The 24,221-nt window shown below is 52.6% G+C and overlaps 1 protein-coding gene across 1 annotated transcript in view; it reads right to left on the bottom strand.

The window, feature by feature from the left end:
• OGFOD3 (2-oxoglutarate and iron dependent oxygenase domain containing 3) overlaps positions 1–24,221 on the bottom strand; it is a 311,061-nt gene that overhangs the window by 236,102 nt on the left and 50,738 nt on the right. Inside the window, exon 4 of the mRNA XM_068263593.1 lies at positions 10,904–10,946. Within this exon, the coding sequence (XP_068119694.1) occupies positions 10,904–10,946 (43 nt within the window). The remainder of the gene's footprint in view (positions 1–10,903; positions 10,947–24,221) is intronic.

Below are 24,221 nucleotides of genomic sequence, written 5' to 3'. Positions count from 1 at the left end.
CACTTCCCGCATCTAACAGGTGATTGCCAAGACTATGTGCGCCTGACCGCCAGTACTGACACTTCCTGCATCTAACAGGTGATTGCCAAGACTATGTGCGCCTGACCGCCAGTACTGACACTTCCTGCATCTAACAGGTGATTGCCAAGACTACGTGCGCCTGACCGCCAGTACTGACACTTCCTGCATCTAACGGGTGATTGCCAAGACTACGTGCGCCTGACCGCCAGTACTGACACTTCCTGCATCTAGCAGGTGATTGCCAAGACTACATGCACCTGACCGCCAGTACTGACACTTCCTGCATCTAACGGGTGATTGCCAAGACTACGTGCGCCTGACCGCCAGTACTGACACTTCCTGCATCTAACAGGTGATTGCCAAGACTACGTGCGCCTGACCGCCAGTACTGACACTTCCTGCATCTAACGGGTGATTGCCAAGACTACATGCGCCTGACCCCCAGTACTGACACTTCCTGCATCTAACAGGTGATTGCCAAGACTACGTGCATCTGACCGCCAGTACTGACACTTCCTGCATCTAACGGGTGATTGCCAAGACTACGTGTGCCTGACCGCCAGTACTGACACTTCCTGCATCTAACGGGTGATTGCCAAGACTATGTGCGCCTGGCCGCCAGTACTGACACTTCCTGCATCTAACAGGTGATTGCCAAGACTACGTGCGCCTGACCGCCAGTACTGACACTTCCTGCATCTAACGGGTGATTGCCAAGACTACGTGCGCCTGACTGCCAGTACTTACACTTCCTGCATCTAACAGGTGATTGCCAAGACTACGTGCGTCTGACCGCCAGTACTGACACTTCCTGCATCTAACGGGTGATTGCCAAGACTACGTGCGCCTGACCGCCAGGACTGACACTTCCTGCATCTAACAGGTGATTGCCAAGACTATGTGCGCCTGACCACCAGTACTGACACTTCCTGCATCTAACGGGTGATTGCCAAGACTACATGCGCCTGACCGCCAGTACTGACACTTCCTGCATCTAACAGGTGATTGCCAAGACTATGTGCGCCTGACAACCACACTGACACTTCCTGCATCTAACAGGTGATTGCCAAGACTATGTGCGCCTGACCGCCAGTACTGACACTTCCTGCATCTAACGGGTGATTGCCAAGACTACGTGCGCCTGACCGCCAGTACTGACACTTCCTGCATCTAATGGGTGATTGCCAAGACTACGTGCGCCTGACCGCCAGTACTGACACTTCCTGCATCTAACGGGTGATTGCCAAGACTACGTGCGCCTGACCGCCACTACTGACACGTCCTGCATCTAACAGGTGACTGCCAAGACCATGTGCGCCTGAACGCCAGTACTGACACTTCCTGCATCTAACGGGTGATTGCCAAGACTACGTGCGCCTGACCGCCAGTACTGACACTTCCTGCATCTAACGGGTGATTGTCAAGACTACGTGCGCCTGACCGCCAGTACTGACACTTCCTGCATCTAACGGGTGATTGCCAAGACTACGTGCGCCTGACAACCACACTGACACTTCCTGCATCTCACGGGTGATTGCCAAGACTACATGCGCCTGACTGCCAGTACTGACACTTCCTGCATCTAACAGGTGACTGCCAAGACTACGTGCACCTGACCGCCAGTACTGACACTTCCCGCATCTAACGGGTGATTGCCAAGACTACATGCGCCTGACCGCCAGTACTGACACTTCCTGCATCTAACGGGTGATTGCCAAGACTACGTGCGCCTGACTGACAGTACCGATACTTGCTGCATCTAACAGGTGATTGCCAAGACTACGTGCGCCTGACCACCAGTACTGACACGTCCTGCATCTAACAGGTGATTGCCAAGACTACGTGCACCTGACTGCCAGTACTGACACTTCCTGCATCTACCGGGTGATTGCCAAGACTATGTGCGTCTAACCGCCAGTACTGACACTTCCTGCATCTAAGAGGTGATTGCCAAGACTACGTGCACCTGACCACCAGTACTGACACTTCCTGCATCTAACGGGTGATTGCCAAGACTACATGCGCCAGACTGCCAGTACTGACACTTCCTGCATCTACCGGGTGATTGCCAAGACTACGTGCGCCTGACCGCCAGTACTGACACTTCCTGCATCTAACGGGTGATTGCCAAGACTACATGCGCCTGACCACCAGTACTGACACTTCCTGCATCTAACAGGTGATTGCCAAGACTACGTGCGCCTGACCCCCAGTACTGACACTTCCTGCATCTACCGGGTGATTGCCAAGACTACATGCGCCAGACTGCCAGTACTGACACTTCCCGCATCTAACGGGTGATTGCCAAGACTACGTGCGCCAGCCCGCCAGTACTGACACTTCCCGCATCTACCGGGTGATTGCCAAGACTACATGCACCTGACCGCCACTACTGACACGTCCTGCATCTAACAGGTGACTGCCAAGACTACATGCGCCTGACCGCCAGTACTGACACTTCCTGCATCTAACAGGTAATTGCCAAGACTACGTGCCCCTGACAACCACACTGACACTTCCTGCATCTAACAGGTGATTGCCAAGACTATGTGCGCCTGACCGCCAGTACTGACACTTCCTGCATCTAACGGGTGATTGCCAAGACTACATGCGCCTGACTGCCAGTATTGACACTTCCTGCATCTCACAGGTGATTGCCAAGACTATGTGCGCCTGACCCCCAGTACTGACACTTCCTCCATCTAACAGGTGATTGCCAAGACTACATGCCCCTGACAACCACACTGACACTTCCTGCATCTACCGGGTGATTGCCAAGACTACGTGCGCCTGACCGCCAGTACTGACACTTCCTGCATCTAACAGGTGATTGCCAAGACTATGTGCACCTGACCGCCAGTACTGACACTTCCCGCATCTAACAGGTGATTGCCAAGACTACGTGCACCTGACTGCCAGTACTGACACTTCCTGCATCTAACAGGTGATTGCCAAGACTACGTGCGCCTGACCGCCAGTACTGACACTTCCTGCATCTAACAGGTGATTGCCAAGACTACGTGCACCTGACTGCCAGTACTGACACTTCCTGCATCTAACAGGTGATTGCCAAGACTATGTGCGCCTGACTGCCAGTACTGACACTTCCTGCATCTAACGGGTGATTGCCAAGACTACGTGCGCCTGACCGCCAGTACTGACACTTCCTGCATCTAGCAGGTGATTTCCAAGACTACGTGCGCCTGACCCCCAGTACTGACACTTCCTGCATCTAACGGGTGATTGCCAAGACTACGTGCGCCTGACCCCCAGTACTGACACTTCCTGCATCTAACGGGTGATTGCCAAGACTACGTGCGCCTGACTGCCAGTACTGACACTTCCTGCATCTAACAGGTGATTGCCAAGACTACGTGCACCTGACTGCCAGTACTGACACTTCCTGCATCTAACAGGTGATTGCCAAGACTACGTGCGCCTGACCGCCAGTACTGACACTTCCTGCATCTAACAGGTGATTGCCAAGACTATGTGCACCTGACCGCCAGTACTGACACTTCCTGCATCTCACGGGTGATTGCCAAGACTACGTGCGCCTGACCGCCAGTACTGACACTTCCTGCATCTAACGGGTGATTGCCAAGACTACGTGCGCCTGACCGCCAGTACTGACACTTCCTGCATCTAACGGGTGATTGCCAAGACTACGTGCGCCTGACCGCCAGTACTGACACTTCCCGCATCTAACGGGTGATTGCCAAGACTACATGCGCCTGACCGCCAGTACTGACACTTCCTGCATCTAACAGGTGATTGCCAAGACTATGTGCGCCTGACTGCCAGTACTGACACTTCCTGCATCTAACGGGTGATTGCCAAGACTACGTGCGCCTGACCACCAGTACTGACACTTCCTGCATCTAACGGGTGATTGCCAAGACTACGTGCGCCTGACTGCCAGTACTGACACTTCCTGCATCTAACAGGTGATTGCCAAGACTACGTGCACCTGACTGCCAGTACTGACACTTCCTGCATCTAACAGGTGATTGCCAAGACTACGTGCACCTGACCGCCAGTACTGACACTTCCCGCATCTAACGGGTGATTGCCAAGACTACGTGCGCCTGACCACCAGTACTGACACTTCCTGCATCTAACAGGTGATTGCCAAGACTACGTGCACCTGACTGCCAGTACTGACACTTCCTGCATCTAACGGGTGATTGCCAAGACTATGTGCGCCTGACAACCACACTGACACTTCCTGCATCTAACGGGTGATTGCCAAGACTATGTGCGCCTGACAACCACACTGACACTTCCTGCATCTACCGGATGATTGCCAAGACTACGTGCGCCTGACCGCCAGTACTGACACTTCCTGCATCTAACGGGTGATTGCCAAGACTACGTGCGCCTGACCGCCAGTACTGACACTTCCTGCATCAAACGGGTGATTGCCAAGACTATGTGCACCTGACCGCCAGTACTGACACTTCCTGCATCTCACGGGTGATTGCCAAGACTACGTGCCCCTGACAACCACACTGACACTTCCTGCATCTACCGGGTGATTGCCAAGACTACGTGCGCCTGACCGCCAGTACTGACACTTCCTGCATCTAACGGGTGATTGCCAAGACTACGTGCGCCTGACCGCCAGTACTGACACTTCCTGCATCTAACAGGTGATTGCCAAGACTATGTGCACCTGACCGCCAGTACTGACACTTCCTGCATCTCACGGGTGATTGCCAAGACTACGTGCCCCTGACAACCACACTGACACTTCCTGCATCTACCGGGTGATTGCCAAGACTACGTGCGCCTGACCGCCAGTACTGACACTTCCTGCATCTAACAGGTGATTGCCAAGACTTTGTGCGCCTGACTGCCAGTACTGACACTTCCTGCATCTAACAGGTGATTGCCAAGACTACGTGCACCTGACTGCCAGTACTGACACTTCCTGCATCTAACAGGTGATTGCCAAGACTACGTGCGCCTGACCGCCAGTACTGACACTTCCTGCATCTAACAGGTGATTGCCAAGACTACGTGCGCCTGACCGCCAGTACTGACACTTCCTGCATCTAACGGGTGATTGCCAAGACTATGTGCACCTGACCGCCAGTACTGACACTTCCTGCATCTCACGGGTGATTGCCAAGACTATGTGCGCCTGACCGCCAGTACTGACACTTCCTGCATCTAACGGGTGATTGCCAAGACTACGTGCGCCTGACCGCCAGTACTGACACTTCCTGCATCTAACGGGTGATTGCCAAGACTACGTGCGCCTGACCGCCAGTACTGACACTTCCTGCATCTAACAGGTGATTGCCAAGACTACGTGCGCCTGACCCCCAGTACTGACACTTCCTGCATCTAACGGTGATTGCCAAGACTACGTGCACCTGACCACCAGTACTGACACTTCCTGCATCTAACGGGTGATTGCCAAGACTACATGCGCCTGACTGCCAGTACTGACACTTCCCGCATCTAACAGGTGATTGCCAAGACTACGTGCGCCTGACCCCCAGTACTGACACTTCCTGCATCTAACAGGTGATTGCCAAGACTACGTGCGCCTGACCCCCAGTACTGACACTTCCTGCATCTAACGGGTGATTGCCAAGACTACGTGCGCCTGACTGCCAGTACTGACACTTCCTGCATCTAGCAGGTGATTTCCAAGACTACGTGCGCCTGACCCCCAGTACTGACACTTCCTGCATCTAACGGTGATTGCCAAGACTACGTGCACCTGACCACCAGTACTGACACTTCCTGCATCTAACGGGTGATTGCCAAGACTACGTGCGCCTGACCGCCAGTACTGACACTTCCTGCATCTAACAGGTGATTGCCAAGACTATGTGCGCCTGACCGCCAGGACTGACACTTCCTGCATCTAACAGGTGATTGCCAAGACTACGTGCGCCTGACCGCCAGTACTGACACTTCCTGCATCTAACAGGTGATTGCCAAGACTACATGCCCCTGACCGCCAGTACTGACACTTCCTGCATCTAATGGGTGATTGCCAAGACCACGTGCGCCTGACTGCCAGTACTGACACTTCCTGCATCTAACGGGTGATTGCCAAGACTACGTGCGCCTGCCCGCCAGTACTGACACTTCCTGCATCTAACAGGTGATTGCCAAGACCACGTGCGCCTGACTGCCAGTACTGACACTTCCTGCATCTAACGGGTGATTGCCAAGACTACGTGCGCCTGCCCGCCAGTACTGACACTTCCCGCATCTAACGGGTGATTGCCAAGACTACGTGCGCCTGACCGCCAGTACTGACACTTCCTGCATCTAACAGGTGATTGCCAAGACTAAGTGCGCCTGACCGCCAGTACTGACACTTCCTGCATCTAACGGGTGATTGCCAAGACTACGTGCGCCTGACCGCCAGTACTGACACTTCCTGCATCTAACAGGTGATTGCCAAGACTATGTGCGCCTGACCCCCAGTACTGACACTTCCCGCATCTAACAGGTGATTGCCAAGACTACGTGCGCCTGACCGCCAGTACTGACACTTCCTGCATCTAACGGGTGATTGCCAAGACTACGTGCGCCTGACCCCCAGTACTGACACTTCCTGCATCTAACGGGTGATTGCCAAGACTACGTGCGCCTGACCGCCAGTACTGACACTTCCTGCATCTAACAGGTGATTGCCAAGACTACGTGCACCTGACCGCCAGTACTGACACTTCCTGCATCTAACGGGTGATTGCCAAGACTACGTGCGCCTGACCGCCAGTACTGACACTTCCTGCATCTAACGGGTGATTGCCAAGACTACGTGCGCCTGACCGCCAGTACTGACACTTCCTGCATCTAACGGGTGATTGCCAAGACTACGTGCGCCTGACCGCCAGTACTGACACTTCCCGCATCTAACAGGTGATTGCCAAGACTACGTGCGCCTGACCCCCAGTACTGACACTTCCTGCATCTAACGGGTGATTGCCAAGACTATGTGCGCCTGACTGCCAGTACTGACACTTCCTGCATCTAACGGGTGATTGCCAAGACTACGTGCGCCTGACCCCCAGTACTGACACTTCCTGCATCTAACAGGTGATTGCCAAGACTACGTGCGCCTGACCCCCAGTACTGACACTTCCTGCATCTAACGGGTGATTGCCAAGACTATGTGCGCCTGACCGCCAGTACTGACACTTCCTGCATCTAACGGGTGATTGCCAAGACTACGTGCGCCTGACCCCCAGTACTGACACTTCCTGCATCTAACGGGTGATTGCCAAGACTATGTGCGCCTGACCGCCAGTACTGACACTTCCTGCATCTAACGGGTGATTGCCAAGACTATGTGCGCCTGACCGCCAGTACTGACACTTCCTGCATCTAACAGGTGATTGCCAAGACTACGTGCACCTGCCCGCCAGTACTGACACTTCCTGCATCTAACGGGTGATTGCCAAGACTATGTGCGCCTGACCGCCAGTACTGACACTTCCTGCATCTAACGGGTGATTGCCAAGACTATGTGCGCCTGACCGCCAGTACTGACACTTCCTGCATCTAACAGGTGATTGCCAAGACTACGTGCGCCTGACCGCCAGTACTGACACTTCCTGCATCTAACGGGTGATTGCCAAGACTACATTCGCCTGACCGCCAGTACTGACACTTCCTGCATCTAACAGGTGATTGCCAAGACTACGTGCACCTGCCCGCCAGTACTGACACTTCCCGCATCTAACGGGTGATTGCCAAGACTACATTCGCCTGACCGCCAGTACTGACACTTCCTGCATCTAACAGGTGATTGCCAAGACTACGTGCGCCTGACCGCCAGTACTGACACTTCCTGCATCTAACAGGTGATTGCCAAGACTACGTGCGCCTGACCGCCAGTACTGACACTTCCTGCATCTAACGGGTGATGGGCGAGCAGCGGCCACATGGTGACGTATGTTGAGCATTAGAAATGGAACATCCTGTACAGACCTGCCTCTAAATGTTCTGTATTTACTGAATCTGACCAGCTCGTGGGTGTCAAACTCTGGTCTGCGGGCCACATTTGGCCCCCACAATAATTATATTTGGCCCATGAAGGGAATTATAAATGTATATTACAGCTGGCCCAGCGTGACCTCTGTCCGCACCGCTACCGCCAATCCACAGTGTGAAACCGGCCTGAGGAGGCGAGACAAACAACATGGATGCACTTCTACACTGTATAATCTTTGGCTGGGATAGCACAGGGCGGGAGACCACCAGGGATGCTATATTGGGGAAGGAGGGGTGTAAGCCCTAGTCTACCAGAGAAGCCATATGGTGATGGGAGGGGGGCACTAGACACCAGGGAAAAGTATAGGGGAGAGGAGAGGGGACACTATACACCTGGGAACTGTATAGGGAAGGGAGGAGGCATTAGCCATGAAGGAACTGTATAGGGGAGGGGGCTCCACTAGACATCAGGCAACAGTAAAGGGGTGTGAGGGGGGATCACTAGGCACCAGGGAACTGTATAGGGGAGAGGGAGGGCACTAGACATAAGGAAACAGTATAGGGGTGTGAGGGGGGATCACTAGACACCAGGGAACTGTATAGGGGAGGGGGAGGTCACTAGACACCAGGGAACTGTATGGGGAGGGGGAGGTCACTAGACATCAGGGAACAGTATAGGGCAGGGGGGAGGCATCACTTACTGATCGATCAGTCTGGCATATTGAGCCATAGCCAACCCATGTATGCCCAGCTTAAAGGAGAACTAAAGTGTTAAGTATATGGGGCTTACATATTTATTTCCTGTTAATCAATACCAGTTGCCTGGCAGCCCTGCTGGTCTATTTCTCTGCAGTAGTGTCTGAATAACACCAGAAACAAGCATGCAGCTGGTCTTGTCAGATCTGACAATTATGTCATAAACACCTGATCTGCTGCATGCTTGTTCAGGGGCTGTGGCTAAAAGTATTAGAGGCAGAGGATCAGCAGGACAGCCAGGCAACTGGTATTACTTGAAAGGAAAGAAATATGGCAGCCTCCTTATCCCTCTCATTACAGTTGTCCTTTAAGTGTGCATGGGCCTAAAACTTGTAGTGAAAGTCTAGCAGAGATCCCATGGATCAGATTCAGCTTAACCACTTAAGTACCAGCGGTCTCCGCCCCTTAAGGACCAGAGACAGCTGATACAGAAACGGCAGAAACCTGACGAATCGCCAAACATGCCCGCCGCAACGGCCGTCAACGCCGCACGTCGGGAATCTGGGCCTCCCACTCTGCCATCTCTATGACGGCAGAGTTCCTGTGAGCCGATCAGGAGCTGCTTTCATTGGCTCCTGGCCATCAATGTGAGCCAATGGGAGCTGCTTACATCGATAGACACGGCCAGGAGCCAATAGAATCAGCTCCTGACCTGCCTACAAGGCTTTGCCGTCATAGAGACAGGAGTCAGCTGCGGCGGGAGGCGTTGGGGATTCAGCCGGAGTGATGAAAACGGCGGATGTGAGCAGCGGTGGTGAGTTGAAATCTACGCCCTGGCAGCCAGATAGCATTCAAAGCGGCATAGATTTCAACTATCAAGGTCCTTGAGTAGTTAATGCCTTGTACACACTTGAAGCTGCTGTCGTCTCGCAGGGATAGGAAGACGACCCCTCAGGCGACAGTTGTGGCCGAGGCTGTATAGACACATCCTTAGCCTGCAGGCTAGCAATGCGTTGTGTAACCATGGAGGGGCACAGAAGGATGGTGTGCAGCGCACAGTGGAGAGAAAAGAAGCCAACGGCATCAGGCTACGTTCGGACGAGATGATCTGGCACGCCGGATCGGGATCCCTGTACACACAAGATTCTCGCTCAAGGCAGTCTTTAGCAGCTGCCTCAGACACATTTAATCTAGTAGGAGTATGAACCTCAAAGGACACCAGAAGCGAGAGGGATATGGAGGGTGCCATATTTCCAGTTATGGTTTGGCTGCAGTAGTGTCTGAATAGCAGCAGGAACAAGCATGCACGTAATCCAGTCCGACTTCAGGTAGAAACACCTGATCTGCTGCATGCTTGTTCAGGGGCTATGGCTGAAAGTATTAGAGGCAGAGGATCAGCAGGACAGCCAGGCAAAAAAGGCCAGAGGCGCTAAATGCAGACCTGGACTACTCTGAATTACCTGAAGAAGTGGGGTGACGCCCGCGAAACGCGTTGTGAAACTGTGGAGTGCATAAATAAATTTCTCTGTGTGTTATACCTTAAAACACACCTGTTTCTGAGTGTCCTTTGCAGTGGCTTGATATCCACCTCTACCACTTTCATGTTTTTAAACTTTTTATCTTATTGTTTTACTCTTTTGGCGCCTCTGCATCAATTTGTAAGCACAGGATGTTAACCCTATGTCTGCTTCCATGAAAGCAGGAAGTAGACACAATGCAGATTTATTGCAGGATCTGTATCAGCTATAACAAAGAAATGTTTTTCTGTAAAGCTTATTATGCTGTTGCTTATCTTTTAGAGCAGAGAGGAAGTTGTGAGTTCAGGCCCGCTGTCATTCGTTTCCTCTATCAGGAAGTAACAGAGCACAGTGGGTAAGGCGTATGTATTCCTGGCATGCACCTGGCGGATAGCCGCGTCGGAGGAGCTCCTGCTTTGACGTATTGCCTTGTGTGTGTGACCAATCTGTGCCTCGTCTAACTAGCTGCAGAGAGCGGGGATTAGGATGAATGAATTCTGGGACACCCACCCCCCCCCTCCTCCCATCTCTGCCTGCAGGTAGTTACACTGAGAGGATGAATTACTGGGCTGCACAGATAGCGGGGCTCAGGGAAGGAATTCTGGGACCCCCCCCACCTCCCCTCTCTGCCTGCAGGTAGTTACACTGAGAGGATGAATTACTCAGGGAAGGAATATTCATCTCCGGATTCCTCTGATACTCACCCCTCCATCCGAGCTTCCCAGGGAGAAACCGTCTTCAGCAATCCTGCGGGGAAAACACACAAACCGTAATCAGATCTCAGGAGGCGAATGAGGAACAGACACAGCGCAGAGGGCCCGGCGGGCGGACAGGTTTAAGCATCATATAAGGAAGAGAGAATCACACAGGCTTTGAGCTACAGGAAGATCAGGCCGGGCGGCAGAAAATCTCACACTTCAGGGCGGGGCTTTGTGAAACTTGATGGTATAATGTGCGTCTGTCTATGTGATGGGATGTTTCTGTAAGAGACAGTATATATCTACAGAGGCGTAACTATGGGGGGGGGGGGGGGGGGGGGGGGAAGGGGGCACATATGCCCCTGGGTGCAGCACTGTGAGGGCCCTCAGCACGGCCACTGCACCACCATGTACTCGAGAGGCGGCTCGCTAGCTGCCTGTAGTGCCCCTGATTCTCTCCCTCCCTCTGCAGAGGAGTGCAGAAGCATTAACAGCAGCAGAAAAAAGTGCAGGGCACACCTGGCTGTCTGTAGGGGGCACATCTGGCTATCTGTAGGGGGCACATCTGGCTATCTGCAGGGGGGCACATCTGGCTATCTGCAGGGGGGCACACCTGGCTATCTGTAGGGGGCACATCTGGCTATCTGCAGGGGGGGCACATCTGGCTATCTGCAGGGGGGGGCACATCTGGCTATCTGCAGGGGGGGCACATCTGGCTATCTGCAGGGGGGGCACATCTGGCTATCTGCAGGGGGGGGCACATCTGGCTATCTGCAGGGGGGGGCACATCTGGCTATCTGCAGGGGGGGGGCACATCTGGCTATCCGCAGGGGGGGGCACATCTGGCTATCTGCAGGGGGGGGGCACATCTGGCTATCTGCAGGGGGGGGCACATCTGGCTATCTGCAGGGGGGGGCACATCTGGCTATCTGCAGAGGGGGGCACATCTGGCTATCTGCAGGGGGGGGCACATCTGGCTATCTGCAGGGGGGGCACACCTGGCTATCTGTAGGGGGCACATCTGGCTATCTGCAGGGGGGGGGCACATCTGGCTATCTGCAGGGGGGGCACACCTGGCTATCTGCAGGGGGGGCACATCTGGCTATCTGCAGGGGGGGCACACCTGGCTATCTGCAGGGGGGGGGACACCTGGCTATCTGCAGGGGGGGCACATCTGGCTATCTGCAGGGGGGGCACATCTGGCTATCTGTAGGGGGACACCTGGCTATCTGTAGGGGGCACATCTGGCTATCTGCAGAGGGGGCACATCTGGCTATCTGTAGGGGGACACCTGGCTATCTGCAGGGGGGGCACACCTGGCTATCTGTAGGAGGACACCTGGCTATCTGTAGGGGGCACATCTGGCTATCTGCAGGGGGGGCACATCTGGCTATCTGTAGGGGGACACCTGGCTATCTGCAGGGGGGGCACATCTGGCTATCTGCAGGGGGGGGGCACATCTGGCTATCTGCAGGGGGGGCACATCTGGCTATCTGCAGGGGGGGGCACATCTGGCTATCTGCAGGGGGGGGCACACCTGGCTATCTGTAGGGGGACACCTGGCTATCTGCAGGGGGGGCACATCTGGCTATCTGCAGGGGGGGGGGCACATCTGGCTATCTGCAGGGGGGGGGCACATCTGGCTATCTGCAGGGGGGGGCACATCTGGCTATCTGCAGGGGGGGCACATCTGGCTATCTGCAGGGGGGGGCACACCTGGCTATCTGCAGGGGGACACCTGGCTATCTGCAGGGGGGGGCACATCTGGCTATCTGCAGGGGGGGGGCACATCTGGCTATCTGCAGGGGGGGGCACATCTGGCTATCTGCAGGGGGGGGCACACCTGGCTATCTGTAGGGGGGGCACACCTGGCTATCTGTAGGGGGCACATCTGGCTATCTGCAGGGGGGGGCACATCTGGCTATCTGCAGGGGGGGCACACCTGGCTATCTGCAGGGGGGGCACACCTGGCTATCTGCAGGGGGGGCACATCTGGCTATCTGCAGGGGGGGCACATCTGGCTATCTGCAGGGGGGGCACACCTGGCTATCTGTAGGGGGACACCTGGCTATCTGTAGGGGGCACATCTGGCTATCTGCAGAGGGGGCACATCTGGCTATCTGTAGGGGGACACCTGGCTATCTGCAGGGGGGGCACACCTGGCTATCTGTAGGAGGACACCTGGCTATCTGTAGGGGGCACATCTGGCTATCTGCAGGGGGGGCACATCTGGCTATCTGTAGGGGGACACCTGGCTATCTGCAGGGGGGGCACATCTGGCTATCTGCAGGGGGGGGGCACATCTGGCTATCTGCAGGGGGGGGGCACATCTGGCTATCTGCAGGGGGGGCACATCTGGCTATCTGCAGGGGGGGGGGCACACCTGGCTATCTGTAGGGGGACACCTGGCTATCTGCAGGGGGGGGGGGGCACATCTGGCTATCTGCAGGGGGGGGGCACATCTGGCTATCTGCAGGGGGGGGCACATCTGGCTATCTGCAGGGGGGGGGGGGCACATCTGGCTACCTGTAGGGGGACACCTGGCTATCTGTAGGGGGCACATCTGGCTATCTGTAGGGGGACACCTGGGTATCTGTAGGGTGGAAGGGAATATGGCTAACAACATTTGTACATTTGACTCCCCCCATGCCCACGTTCTGATACGTGGCCACGCACAGTTTGTCTGTTTGGGGGGGGGGGGGGACCTGTCTATCTCCGGGCAGTGAAATCAGTAGCTCCCCCTGTATATCTAGCAAGGCTATGTGGCCTGTGTGCTGCAGTTTGGAGTACAGACTGTCCACAATTACCCACAGTGCTGCGGGAGATATTAGCAGCAGCCGGCACTCTGCAATCTGCCTGAAACAGCGTGGAATAGTTGTGTTTTATATGCACTAAAAACAATGTAAATCAGCTGAAATAATGACTTTTATTAATATGTTTAATGCTAAGAGCTAAAATAAGAAGGCTGCTCTATATTTCTCGCCAAAGCTAGAGTTTCTCTTTAGCCTGAAGACAGGGATATTGATTTCCTTTTAAGTAATACCAGTTGCCTGGCTATCCTGCTGATCTATTTGGCTGCAGTAGTGTGTGAGTCGCCCACCAGAAACAAGCATGCAGCTAATCCAGTCTGACTTCAGGTAGAAACACCTGATCTGCTGCATGCTTGTTCAGGGGCTATGGCTGAAAGTATTAGAGGCAGAGGATCCGCAGGACAGCCAGGTAATGTGCATTGTTTAGAAGGAAATGCATATAGCAACCTCCATACACCTCTCACTTCAAGTGTGCTTTAAGGAGAAACTCCAGAGAAAGCTTTTGGCTGCATGCTTGTTTCAGGTGTGTGCTTCAGACACTACTGCAGCCAAATAGATAAGCAGGACCACCAGGCAACTGGTATTGTTTAAAGGACATCTGAAGAGAGAGGTATATGGAGGCTGCCATGTTTATTTCTTGCCTGGCAGCCCTGCTAATCATCTGCCTCTAATGCATTTAGCCATAGCCCCTGAACAAGCATACAGCAGATCAGGGGTTTCTGACATTGTCAGGTCTGACAGATTAGCTGCATGCTTATTCTGGGGTGATTTAGACACTTCTGCAGCCAAACAAACCAGCAGGGCTGCCAGGCAACTGGTATTGTTGTAAAAGGAAACAAACATGGCAGCCTCCATAGTCACCTCACTTCAGTTGCCCTTTAACCCATTTACAGCTTCAATAGAGTTGTCACGTTTGAGATAAGTGCACTGCTTATGACCTCAGCCAGTAGAACTTGTGCTGAAAATTCTTGGAATGCTTTGATCTCTCTCTGCTGGCAGAACATATACAAAATGAAAGCAGAAGCCCTCTGTTATTGTGTCACACTGCCCCCTAGTGACAAGTACCAATACATACACATTACAGCAGTACTAGCTAGAAGAAAGGAAATATAATAAGAAATAAAAATTATGCTACAATAAATTGCAAGCCTCTAAATACATTGGCTTCAATTCATCAAGCATTACCGCATTCGGTAATGCTGAAAACAGCTGACTTAACGAAGCACTTTAGAAAATGTTAATTCATCAAAGCTGTTACCGAATGAGAAGCTGAAATGACACAGCAATGAGATAAATTACCGACATGTGCTCAACAAATGTTAATTCATCAAGGTTCCCACATTCGCTAACACATTCGGTGTTTATCTCAAGCTCTCCCCTGTCGTTACAGGCTTCGAAAGCCTTCTGTGTGAATGTTTTCATGATTAGCAGGAGCAGGCAGCCAATAAAAACAGCCCCTGTTCTCCTGCAAGTGCTGCTGATAGGTGCTGATAGGTCACACAGGCTTCTCCACACAAGCTTCCAGACCCCCCAGGCAGTGAGCAGAGAGAACGGGTCAAAATATATCCCCAGATTCCCTTCGGTGGTGTAACCCTTTCAGGCCCTGTTTGATAATGCAAAGATGCTGGTGGTGAAATCACCAAGCATGGCATTTGTAATGTCTCCAGGAAGTTCATCTACGTTGTGGCAAATAAATAAAATGTTAAGAAAGACTGATGGACAGATTCAGAGCAGCAGAGGCAGTATAAATAACAGTAACTATAACACCTTTACATCTAAAGGGATGTCTGGATGCCTTCTATTGTTATCAGCTTGTAACAACACACGGACATTCCAAGCTGCTCTGCACCACTCTGCTGTTATCTAACAGCCTTTGATGAATTGAAGCCTAGTAGTTCGGTAACTTAACGAACCTCTACCACACATGGGAAAATATTGATGAATTAGCACAGTGAAGTGTAAAATACCGAATGCGGTATTTTAAGGACTGGGATTTTGTTATCGAACACCCTTTGATGAATTGAAGCCAGGCTGCTAAAGGGTTCAAAGGAAACCAATATGTCAGCCTCAATACTCCTGTTACTTCAGTTGTCCTTTAAACTACACTTACATGACTGAAGGGGGGGGGGGGGGGTTCCTAATAAGGAATATAAGCCTGAGCGAGGCTGTAATGGTTATGGGAGCACTTCAATTAATTCCTCTATAAGTGTCCTTATCCTTTCAATTATTCCTTTTTTTATCATTTTCAGAATATTCCATCAGCAGTGGCAAAGTTCAGCACAACACTGCCCCCTCTGTTCAGATGCTGCACTGCACCTGCCTGATAATTTATGCAGACGGTGTTACAGTGGATGATCTACTATTCAAACAGGAAGCTTTGTTAAACATGACAAACACTCAGGGTAAATTAAACAGAAAGCGGCACAGAAGCTGAAGCTGAGTACTGGCACTATTTACATGACTATTAATTTCCTCTTCTGTGATCATCAACAAAAGGGTGATCTTTTTTCATTCTGGGGTCAACTGAATTAAAGAGACTTCAAAGTGAGAGGTATACGGAGAGTGCCATATTTATTTCCTTTTAAAGGGAACAGAAACTGAGAAGGATATGGATTTTTCCTTTTAAAATAATACCAAAGAGATCAGCAGGACTGCCAGGCAACTGGCATTGTTTAAAAGGAAACATCCATATCCCTCTCAGTTAAGGTTCCCTTTAACCTCCTTGGCGGTAATCCCGAGCTGAGCTCGGGGTATGCCGCCGGAGGTCGCCGCTCAGGCCCTGCTGGGCCGATTTCCATTCTGTAAAAAGCAGCACACGCAGCCAGCACTTTGCCAGCCGCGTGTGCTGCCCGATCGCCGCCGCTCCGCGGCGATCCGCCGCGTGCAGCGGCGAAAGAGGGTCCCCCCAGCCGCCCGAGCCCAGCGCAGCCGGAACAAACAGTTCCGGCCGGCGCTAGGGGCTGGATCGGGCGGCTCTGACGTCAGGACGTCGACTGACGTCCATGACGTCACTCCGCTCGTCGCCATGGCGACGAGGAAAGCGAAACAAGATAGGCCGCTCATTGCGGCCTATCTTGTTACTTTCGATTGCCGGAGGCGATCGAAAGTACGCTTCCGGAGCGCCCTCTAGTGGGCTTTCATGCAGCCAACTTTCAGTTGGCTGCATGAAATTTTTTTTTTTTAATTTAAAAAAAACCCTCCCGCAGCCTCCCTGGCAAAATAAATAAACCGCCAGGGAGGTTAAGCAATACCAGTTGCCTGGCTGTCCTGCTGATCCTCTGCCTCTAATAGTATTGGCCATAGCCCCTGAACAAGCATGCAGCAGATCAGAGGTTTCTGACATTATTGTCAGATCTGACAAGACTAGCTGCATGCTTGTTTCTTGTGTGATTCAGATACTACTGCAGCCAAATAGACCAGCAAGGCTGCCAGGCAACTGGTATTGATAAAAAGTAAATAAATAAAATAAAGGAATTAAATATTTCAGCCTCCATATCCCTCTCACTTCAGTTGTGCTACTATACGACCGCTCCATGCCAATGGGCGTGGCCACGGCAGCAGCCCCAGGACCGTCTAATGCCAAATGGCGTCATCTCCTGGGGCTGCAGTTTGTAGGAGATCTCGCGCATCTCCTGCTCGGGGGCGGAGCTCCGCCCCGCCTTCAGTCTCCGGGCGATCACCGTCTTTCTAGTAAGTACAGCGCTGCGATCTGCATCAGCATGATGTATCATGTGACAGTGGCGCATGTATGACATCACATGTGCCGAGTCACATGGTACCAGAGACATCAGAGGAGGCCAGTCTTGGCGGCGGTACTTAAAAACTCTGAGCATGGGCACCAGGGTAACCTGGACAATGGCGGCATCACAAGGGGGTTTTCTGATCAGATTAGATCAGAGAGGGATTTAAAATCTCATGATCGATCTGCCCATACATCGAGTGATGTATGGCCACCTTAAAGGGAACTTAAACTGAGAAGGATATGGATTTTTTTCTTTTAAATAATACCACTTGCCTGACTCTCCTGCTGATCCTGTGTCTCTAATGCTTTTAGCCACAGCCTCTGAATAAGCATGCAGATCAGGTGACTGAAGTCAGACTGGATTAGCTGCATGCTTGTTTCAGGTGTGTGATTCAGCCACTACTGCAGCCAAAGAGGTCAGCAGGACTGCCAGGCAACTGGTATTGTTTAAAAGGAAACCTCCATATCCCTCTCAGTTTAGGTTCCCTTTAAAGGAATCATCAGCCAAATAAAAAAAAAAAAAAAAACTTTACTCACCTCACCAGCCCCTTGCAGCCGACTGTCCCACGCCAACCGCTCCGCTCTCCGCCGCCATCCCGGGCTCCGTGCATGCTGCAGAGGCTGACCCCGAGGTCGTCCTTGCTGCGCCTGCGTGAACCACCGCCGTCAATCATGGCCACGTTGCCCGCGGCTTACTGCGCAGGCAGAGAACTACTTGTGAAATTTGTAGTAGAGTAAGCTTTAGGTCGAGGGCAGGCTAGAGACAGACTGAGTCAGGTCACAGGCCGAGGTCAAGGGCAGGCTAGAGACAGACTGAGTCAGGTCACAGGCCGAGGTCAAGGGCAGGCTAGAGACAGACTGAGTCAGGTCACAGGCCGAGGTCAAGGGCAGGCTAGAGACAGACTGAGTCAGGTCACAGGCCGAGGTCAAGGGCAGGCTAGAGACAGACTAAATCAGGTCACTGGCCGAAATCGAGGGCAGGCTAGAGACAGACTGAGTCAGGTCACAGGTCGAGGTCAAGTGCAGGCTAGAGACAGACTGAGTCAGGTCACTGGCCGAGGTCGAGGGCAGGCAGAGTTCTAGATTAAAGTACCCTTGAAGTGAGAGGGCTATGGAGGCTGATATATTTATTTCCTTTTAACCAATACCAGTTGCCTGGCAGCCCTGCTGATAATTTTTTCTGCATTAGTTTCTGAATAACACACCTGAAACAAGCATACAGCTAATCAAGCCAGACTTCAGTCAGCACACCTGAACTGCTGCATGCTTGTTCAGGGGCTATGGCTAAAAGTATTAGAGGCAAAGGATCAGCAGGACTGCCAGGCGATGTGCATTACTGTATATACTCGCATATAAGCCTAATTTTTCAGCACAAAAAATTTGCTGAAAAGTTACCCCCTCGGCTTATATGCGAGTCAGTGGAGCAGAATGGATGGTGGAGCAGGTTTTGTTACTGGCAGAGGAGCGTAAGGATTGTGCACTAGTGATCCTGCTCTTACCAGCTGGCTCCCTGCTGTGTCTGTGCCCCCCATTCCCTGCAACATGGGCCTCAATTCACGGAGCATTATCAAACGTTTATCAAACACTTTATCAAACGTTTGATAATTTACCTCATGGGTAAAATCGCACCAAGGTGTTATATATTTGTTGAACGTTTTATCGGTAAAACATTCGATAAATATATAACACCTTAGTGAATTCAAAATTAGATTTTACCCATAAGGTAATTTATCAAACGTTTATCAAACGTTTGATAAAGTGTTTGATAAAACTCCGTGAATTGAGGCCATGGTGTGCAGAGTGCGCTGCTCAGGACTACCTGCGTCCCCTGGCTTGTGGAGCGAAGCATGCAAGCAATGTGTCAGTAGTGCAATGATCGGGGATTCTTCCTGTGTGGCATTCGCTGACTCATATGTATGACCCCATCTAGTGGTGTCTTGAGACACAGCTGTATCATCCTTGGGGCACATCTGGCTATGAGGAGGGGGGCTGACTTGTACTGGGGGAACATCTGGCTACTGTGGAGCGGGCTATACTGGGGAGGGGCTTATATGTGAGTCAATCACGTTCTCCTGGTTTCTGAGGGAAAAGTGGGTACCTCGGCTTATACGCGGGTCGGCTTATATGCGAGAATATACGGTATTTAAAGGTAAATAAACGTGGCAGCCTCCATATCCCTCTTATATCAGTTGTATTTTACGTGGGTAACAGGCCAAAGCTCAGGGAAAGCGGAACACAGTTGTAAACAAGATAACCAGGCAGGGTCTGTAACAGGAAGACAATCAGGATCAGGCAGGCCAAGTACTATCGTAATAGGCAAACCAAAGCTGAGAGTACTATCAGCCCCGAGTGCAGGGAGAGGTCGGCTTTCACGCTCAGAGACTTGGTGCACCGGCACGCAATTTAATGTGTGGCACGTGCGCGAGCTTTCCTGCAATCTCACACACGTGCGCGAGCTTTCCTGCAATCTCACACACGTGCGCGAGCTTTCCTGCAATCTCACACACGTGCGCGAGCTTTCCTGCGATCTCACACACGTGCGCGAGCTTTCCTGCGATCTCACACACGTGCGCGAGCTTTCCTGCGATCTCACACACGTGCGCGAGCTTTCCTGCAATGTCACACACGTGCGCGAGCTTTCCTGCGATCTCACACGTGCGCAAGCTTTCCTGCGATCTCACACGTGCGCAAGCTTTCCTGCGATCTCACACACGTGCGCGAGCTTTCCTGCGATCTCACACACGTGCGCAAGCTTTCCTGCGATCTCACACACGTGCGCGAGCTTTCCTGCGATCTCACACGTGCGCGAGCTTTCCTGCGATCTCACACACGTGCGCGAGCTTTCCTGCGATCTCACACACGTGCGCGAGCTTTCCTGCGATCTCACACACGTGCGCGAGCTTTCCTGCGATCTCACACACGTGCGCGAGCTTTCCTGCGATCTCACACACGTGCGCGAGCTTTCCTGCGATCTCACACACGTGCGCGAGCTTTCCTGCGATCTCACACACGTGCGCGAGCTTTCCTGCGATCTCACACACGTGCGCGAGCTTTCCTGCGATCTCACACACGTGCGCGAGCTTTCCTGCGATCTCACACACGTGCGCGAGCTTTCCTGCGATCTCACACACGTGCGCGAGCTTTCCTGCGATCTCACACACGTGCGCGAGCTTTCCTGCGATCTCACACGTGCGCGAGCTTTCCTGCGATCTCACACGTGCGCGAGCTTTCCTGCGATCTCACACGTGCGCGAGCTTTCCTGCGATCTCACACGTGCGCGAGCTTTCCTGCGATCTCACACGTGCGCGAGCTTTCCTGCGATCTCACACGTGCGCGAGCTTTCCTGCGATCTCACACACGTGCGCGAGCTTTCCTGCGATCTCACACACGTGCGCGAGCTTTCCTGCGATCTCACACACGTGCGCGAGCTTTCCTGCGATCTCACACACGTGCGCGAGCTTTCCTGCGATCTCACACACGTGCGCGAGCTTTCCTGCGATCTCACACACGTGCGCGAGCTTTCCTGCGATCTCACACACGTGCGCGAGCTTTCCTGCGATCTCACACACGTGCGCGAGCTTTCCTGCGATCTAACAAACGTGCGCGAGCTTTCCTGCGATCTCACACACGTGCGCGAGCTTTCCTGCGATCTCACAAACGTGCGCGAGCTTTCCTGCGATCTCACACGTGCGCGAGCTTTCCTGCGATCTCACACATGTGCGCGAGCTTTCCTGCGATCTCACACATGTGCGCGAGCTTTCCTGCGATCTCACGTGCGCGAGCTTTCCTGCGATCTCACACACGTGCGCGAGCTTTCCTGCGATCTCACACATGCGCGAGCTTTCCTGCGCTCTCACACATGCGCGATCACACATGCGCGAGCTTTCCTGCGATTTCACACATGCGCGAGCTTTCCTGCGATCTCACACACGTGCGCGAGCTTTCCTGCGATCTCACACACGTGCGCGAGCTTTCCTGCAATCTCACACGTGCGCGAGCTTTCCTGCGATCTCACACACGTGCGCGAGCTTTCCTGCGATCTCACACATGCGCGAGCTTTCCTGCGCGATCACACATGCGCGAGCTTTCCTGCGATCTCACACACGTGCGCGAGCTTTCCTGCGATCTCACAAACGTGCGCGATCTTTCCTGCAATCTCACACGTGCGCGAGCTTTCCTGCGATCTCACACACGTGCGCGAGCTTTCCTGCGATCTCACACGTGCGCGAGCTTTCCTGCGATCTCACACGTGCGCGATCACACATGCGCGAGCTTTCCTGCGATCTCACACACGTGCGCAAGCTTTCCTGCGATCTCACAAACGTGCGCGAGCTTTCCTGCGATCTCACACGTCCGCGAGCTTTCCTGCGATCTCACACACATGTGCGAGCTTTCCTGCGATCTCACACGTGCGCGAGCTTTCCTGCGATCTCACACACGTGCGCGAGCTTTCCTGCGATCTCACACACGTGCGCGAGCTTTCCTGCGATCTCACACACGTGCGCGAGCTTTCCTGCGATCTCACACACGTGCGCGAGCTTTCCTGCGATCTCACAAACGTGCGCGAGCTTTCCTGCGATCTCACACGTGCGCGAGCTTTCCTGCGATCTCACACATGTGCGCGAGCTTTCCTGCGATCTCACACGTGCGCGAGCTTTCCTGCGATCTCACATGCGCGAGCTTTCCTGCGATCTCACACACGTGCGCGAGCTTTCCTGCGATCTCACACATGCGCGAGCTTTCCTGCGCGATCACACATGCGTGAGCTTTCCTGCGATTTCACACATGCGCGAGCTTTCCTGCGATCTCACACATGCGCTATCACACATGCGCGAGCTTTCCTGCGATCTCACACACGTGCGCGAGCTTTCCTGCGATCTCACAAACGTGCGCGATCTTTCCTGCAATCTCACACGTGCGCGAGCTTTCCTGCGATCTCACACACGTGCGCGAGCTTTCCTGCGATCTCACACGTGCGCGAGCTTTCCTGCGATCTCACACGTGCGCGAGCTTTCCTGCGATCTCACACGTGCGCGAGCTTTCCTGCGATCTCACACATGCGCGATCACACATGCGCGAGCTTTCCTGCGATCTCACACACGTGCGCAAGCTTTCCTGCGATCTCACAAACGTGCGCGAGCTTTCCTGCGATCTCACACACGTGCGCGAGCTTTCCTGCGATCTCACACACGTGCGCGAGCTTTCCTGCGATCTCACACGTGCGCGAGCTTTCCTGCGATCTCACACGTGCGCGAGCTTTCCTGCGATCTCACAACACGCGTGTAAGACACTGCACCAAATAAAGTCGTCAGCTGCCCACCGCATTCACTCCCTGTGACAGATCCAAAGCAGTTTCGGAAACAGGCGCACAGAACACCTCACCAGCATTATTAGTATTATTTTGAATTTACACTATATAGCTCCAATATCTTCACAGCACATTACAGAGTATATTGTCTTGTCACTGACTGACTTCAGAGGAGCTCACAATCTAATCCTACCATAGACATAGTGTAATGTCCTACCATATTATTATGTATTTATATAGCACTGACATCTAATGCAGCACATTACAGAGTACATAGCCATGTCACTGACTGCCCTCAGAGGAGCTCACAATCTAACCCTACCATAGACATAGTGTAATGTCCTACCATATTATTATTATGTATTTATATAGCACTGACATCTTCTGCAGCACATTACAGAGTACATAGTCATGTCACTGACTGTCCTCAGAGGAGCTCACATTCTAATCCTACCATAGTCATAGTCTAATGTCCTACCATATTATTATTATGTATGTATATAGCACTGACATCTCCTGCAGCACATTACAGAGTACATAGTCATGTCACTGACTGTCCTCAGAGGAGCTCACACTCTAATCCTACCATAGTCATAGTCTAATGCCCTACCATATTATTATTATGTATTTATATAGCACTGACATCTCCTGCAGCACATTACAGAGCACATAGTCATGTCACTGACTGTCCTCAGAGGAGCTCACACTCTAATCTTACCATAGTCATAGTGTAATGTCCTACCATATTATTATTATGTATTTATATAGCACTGACATCTTCTGCAGCACATTACAGAGTACATAGTCATGTCACTGACTGTCCTCAGAGGAGCTCACACTCTAATCCTACCATAGTCCTATGTCTATGTATGTGTTGTACAGTGTATTTATCGTAGTCTAGGGCCAATTTAGGGGTAAGTCAATTAATTTATCTGTATGTTTTTAGGACGCAGGAGGAGTACCCGGAGGAAACCCATGCAGACACGGGGAGAATATACAAACTCCATGCAGATAGTGCCCTGGCTGGTATTTGATCCAGGGACCCAGCACTGCAAGAGGAGCGTGCTAAGCACTATGCCGCCGTGCTGCCCATGATGCTATGCTATGCTATTCTGGTGAGGGTCCCTTTCATCCACAGTGCAGCCCATGCTGGAGCTCCGCATTGCAGTGTGCACAGCGCCTGCACTGACCTCTGTGAAAGTCAGGCTGTAACATACCTGTAGATTGCTTCTATCCCTATCACGCCACAACAGCGAGTACCCCCCCCCCCCCATGCTCTGATCTGGTTTATTCCCGGTTACTCTGAGCGCCCCCTGCTGTGCAGCCGCCTGATCCAGGCCTGTAATTATGCAGTAGTACAATTTACTTAATGTACAGCTCTGCGGAATCTGCTGGAGGATCATACATTATTTATAATGCTGCTTTATAGTCCCGCAGTTATTATTTTACTGCGCGGGCTGGGAA

Source organism: Hyperolius riggenbachi, chromosome 12, assembly GCF_040937935.1.
Source record: "Hyperolius riggenbachi isolate aHypRig1 chromosome 12, aHypRig1.pri, whole genome shotgun sequence".
Lineage (NCBI taxonomy): Eukaryota > Metazoa > Chordata > Amphibia > Anura > Hyperoliidae > Hyperolius > Hyperolius riggenbachi.
Note: the sequence above shows the minus strand (reverse complement) of the source record. Positions and strands in the feature narration are given on the sequence as shown.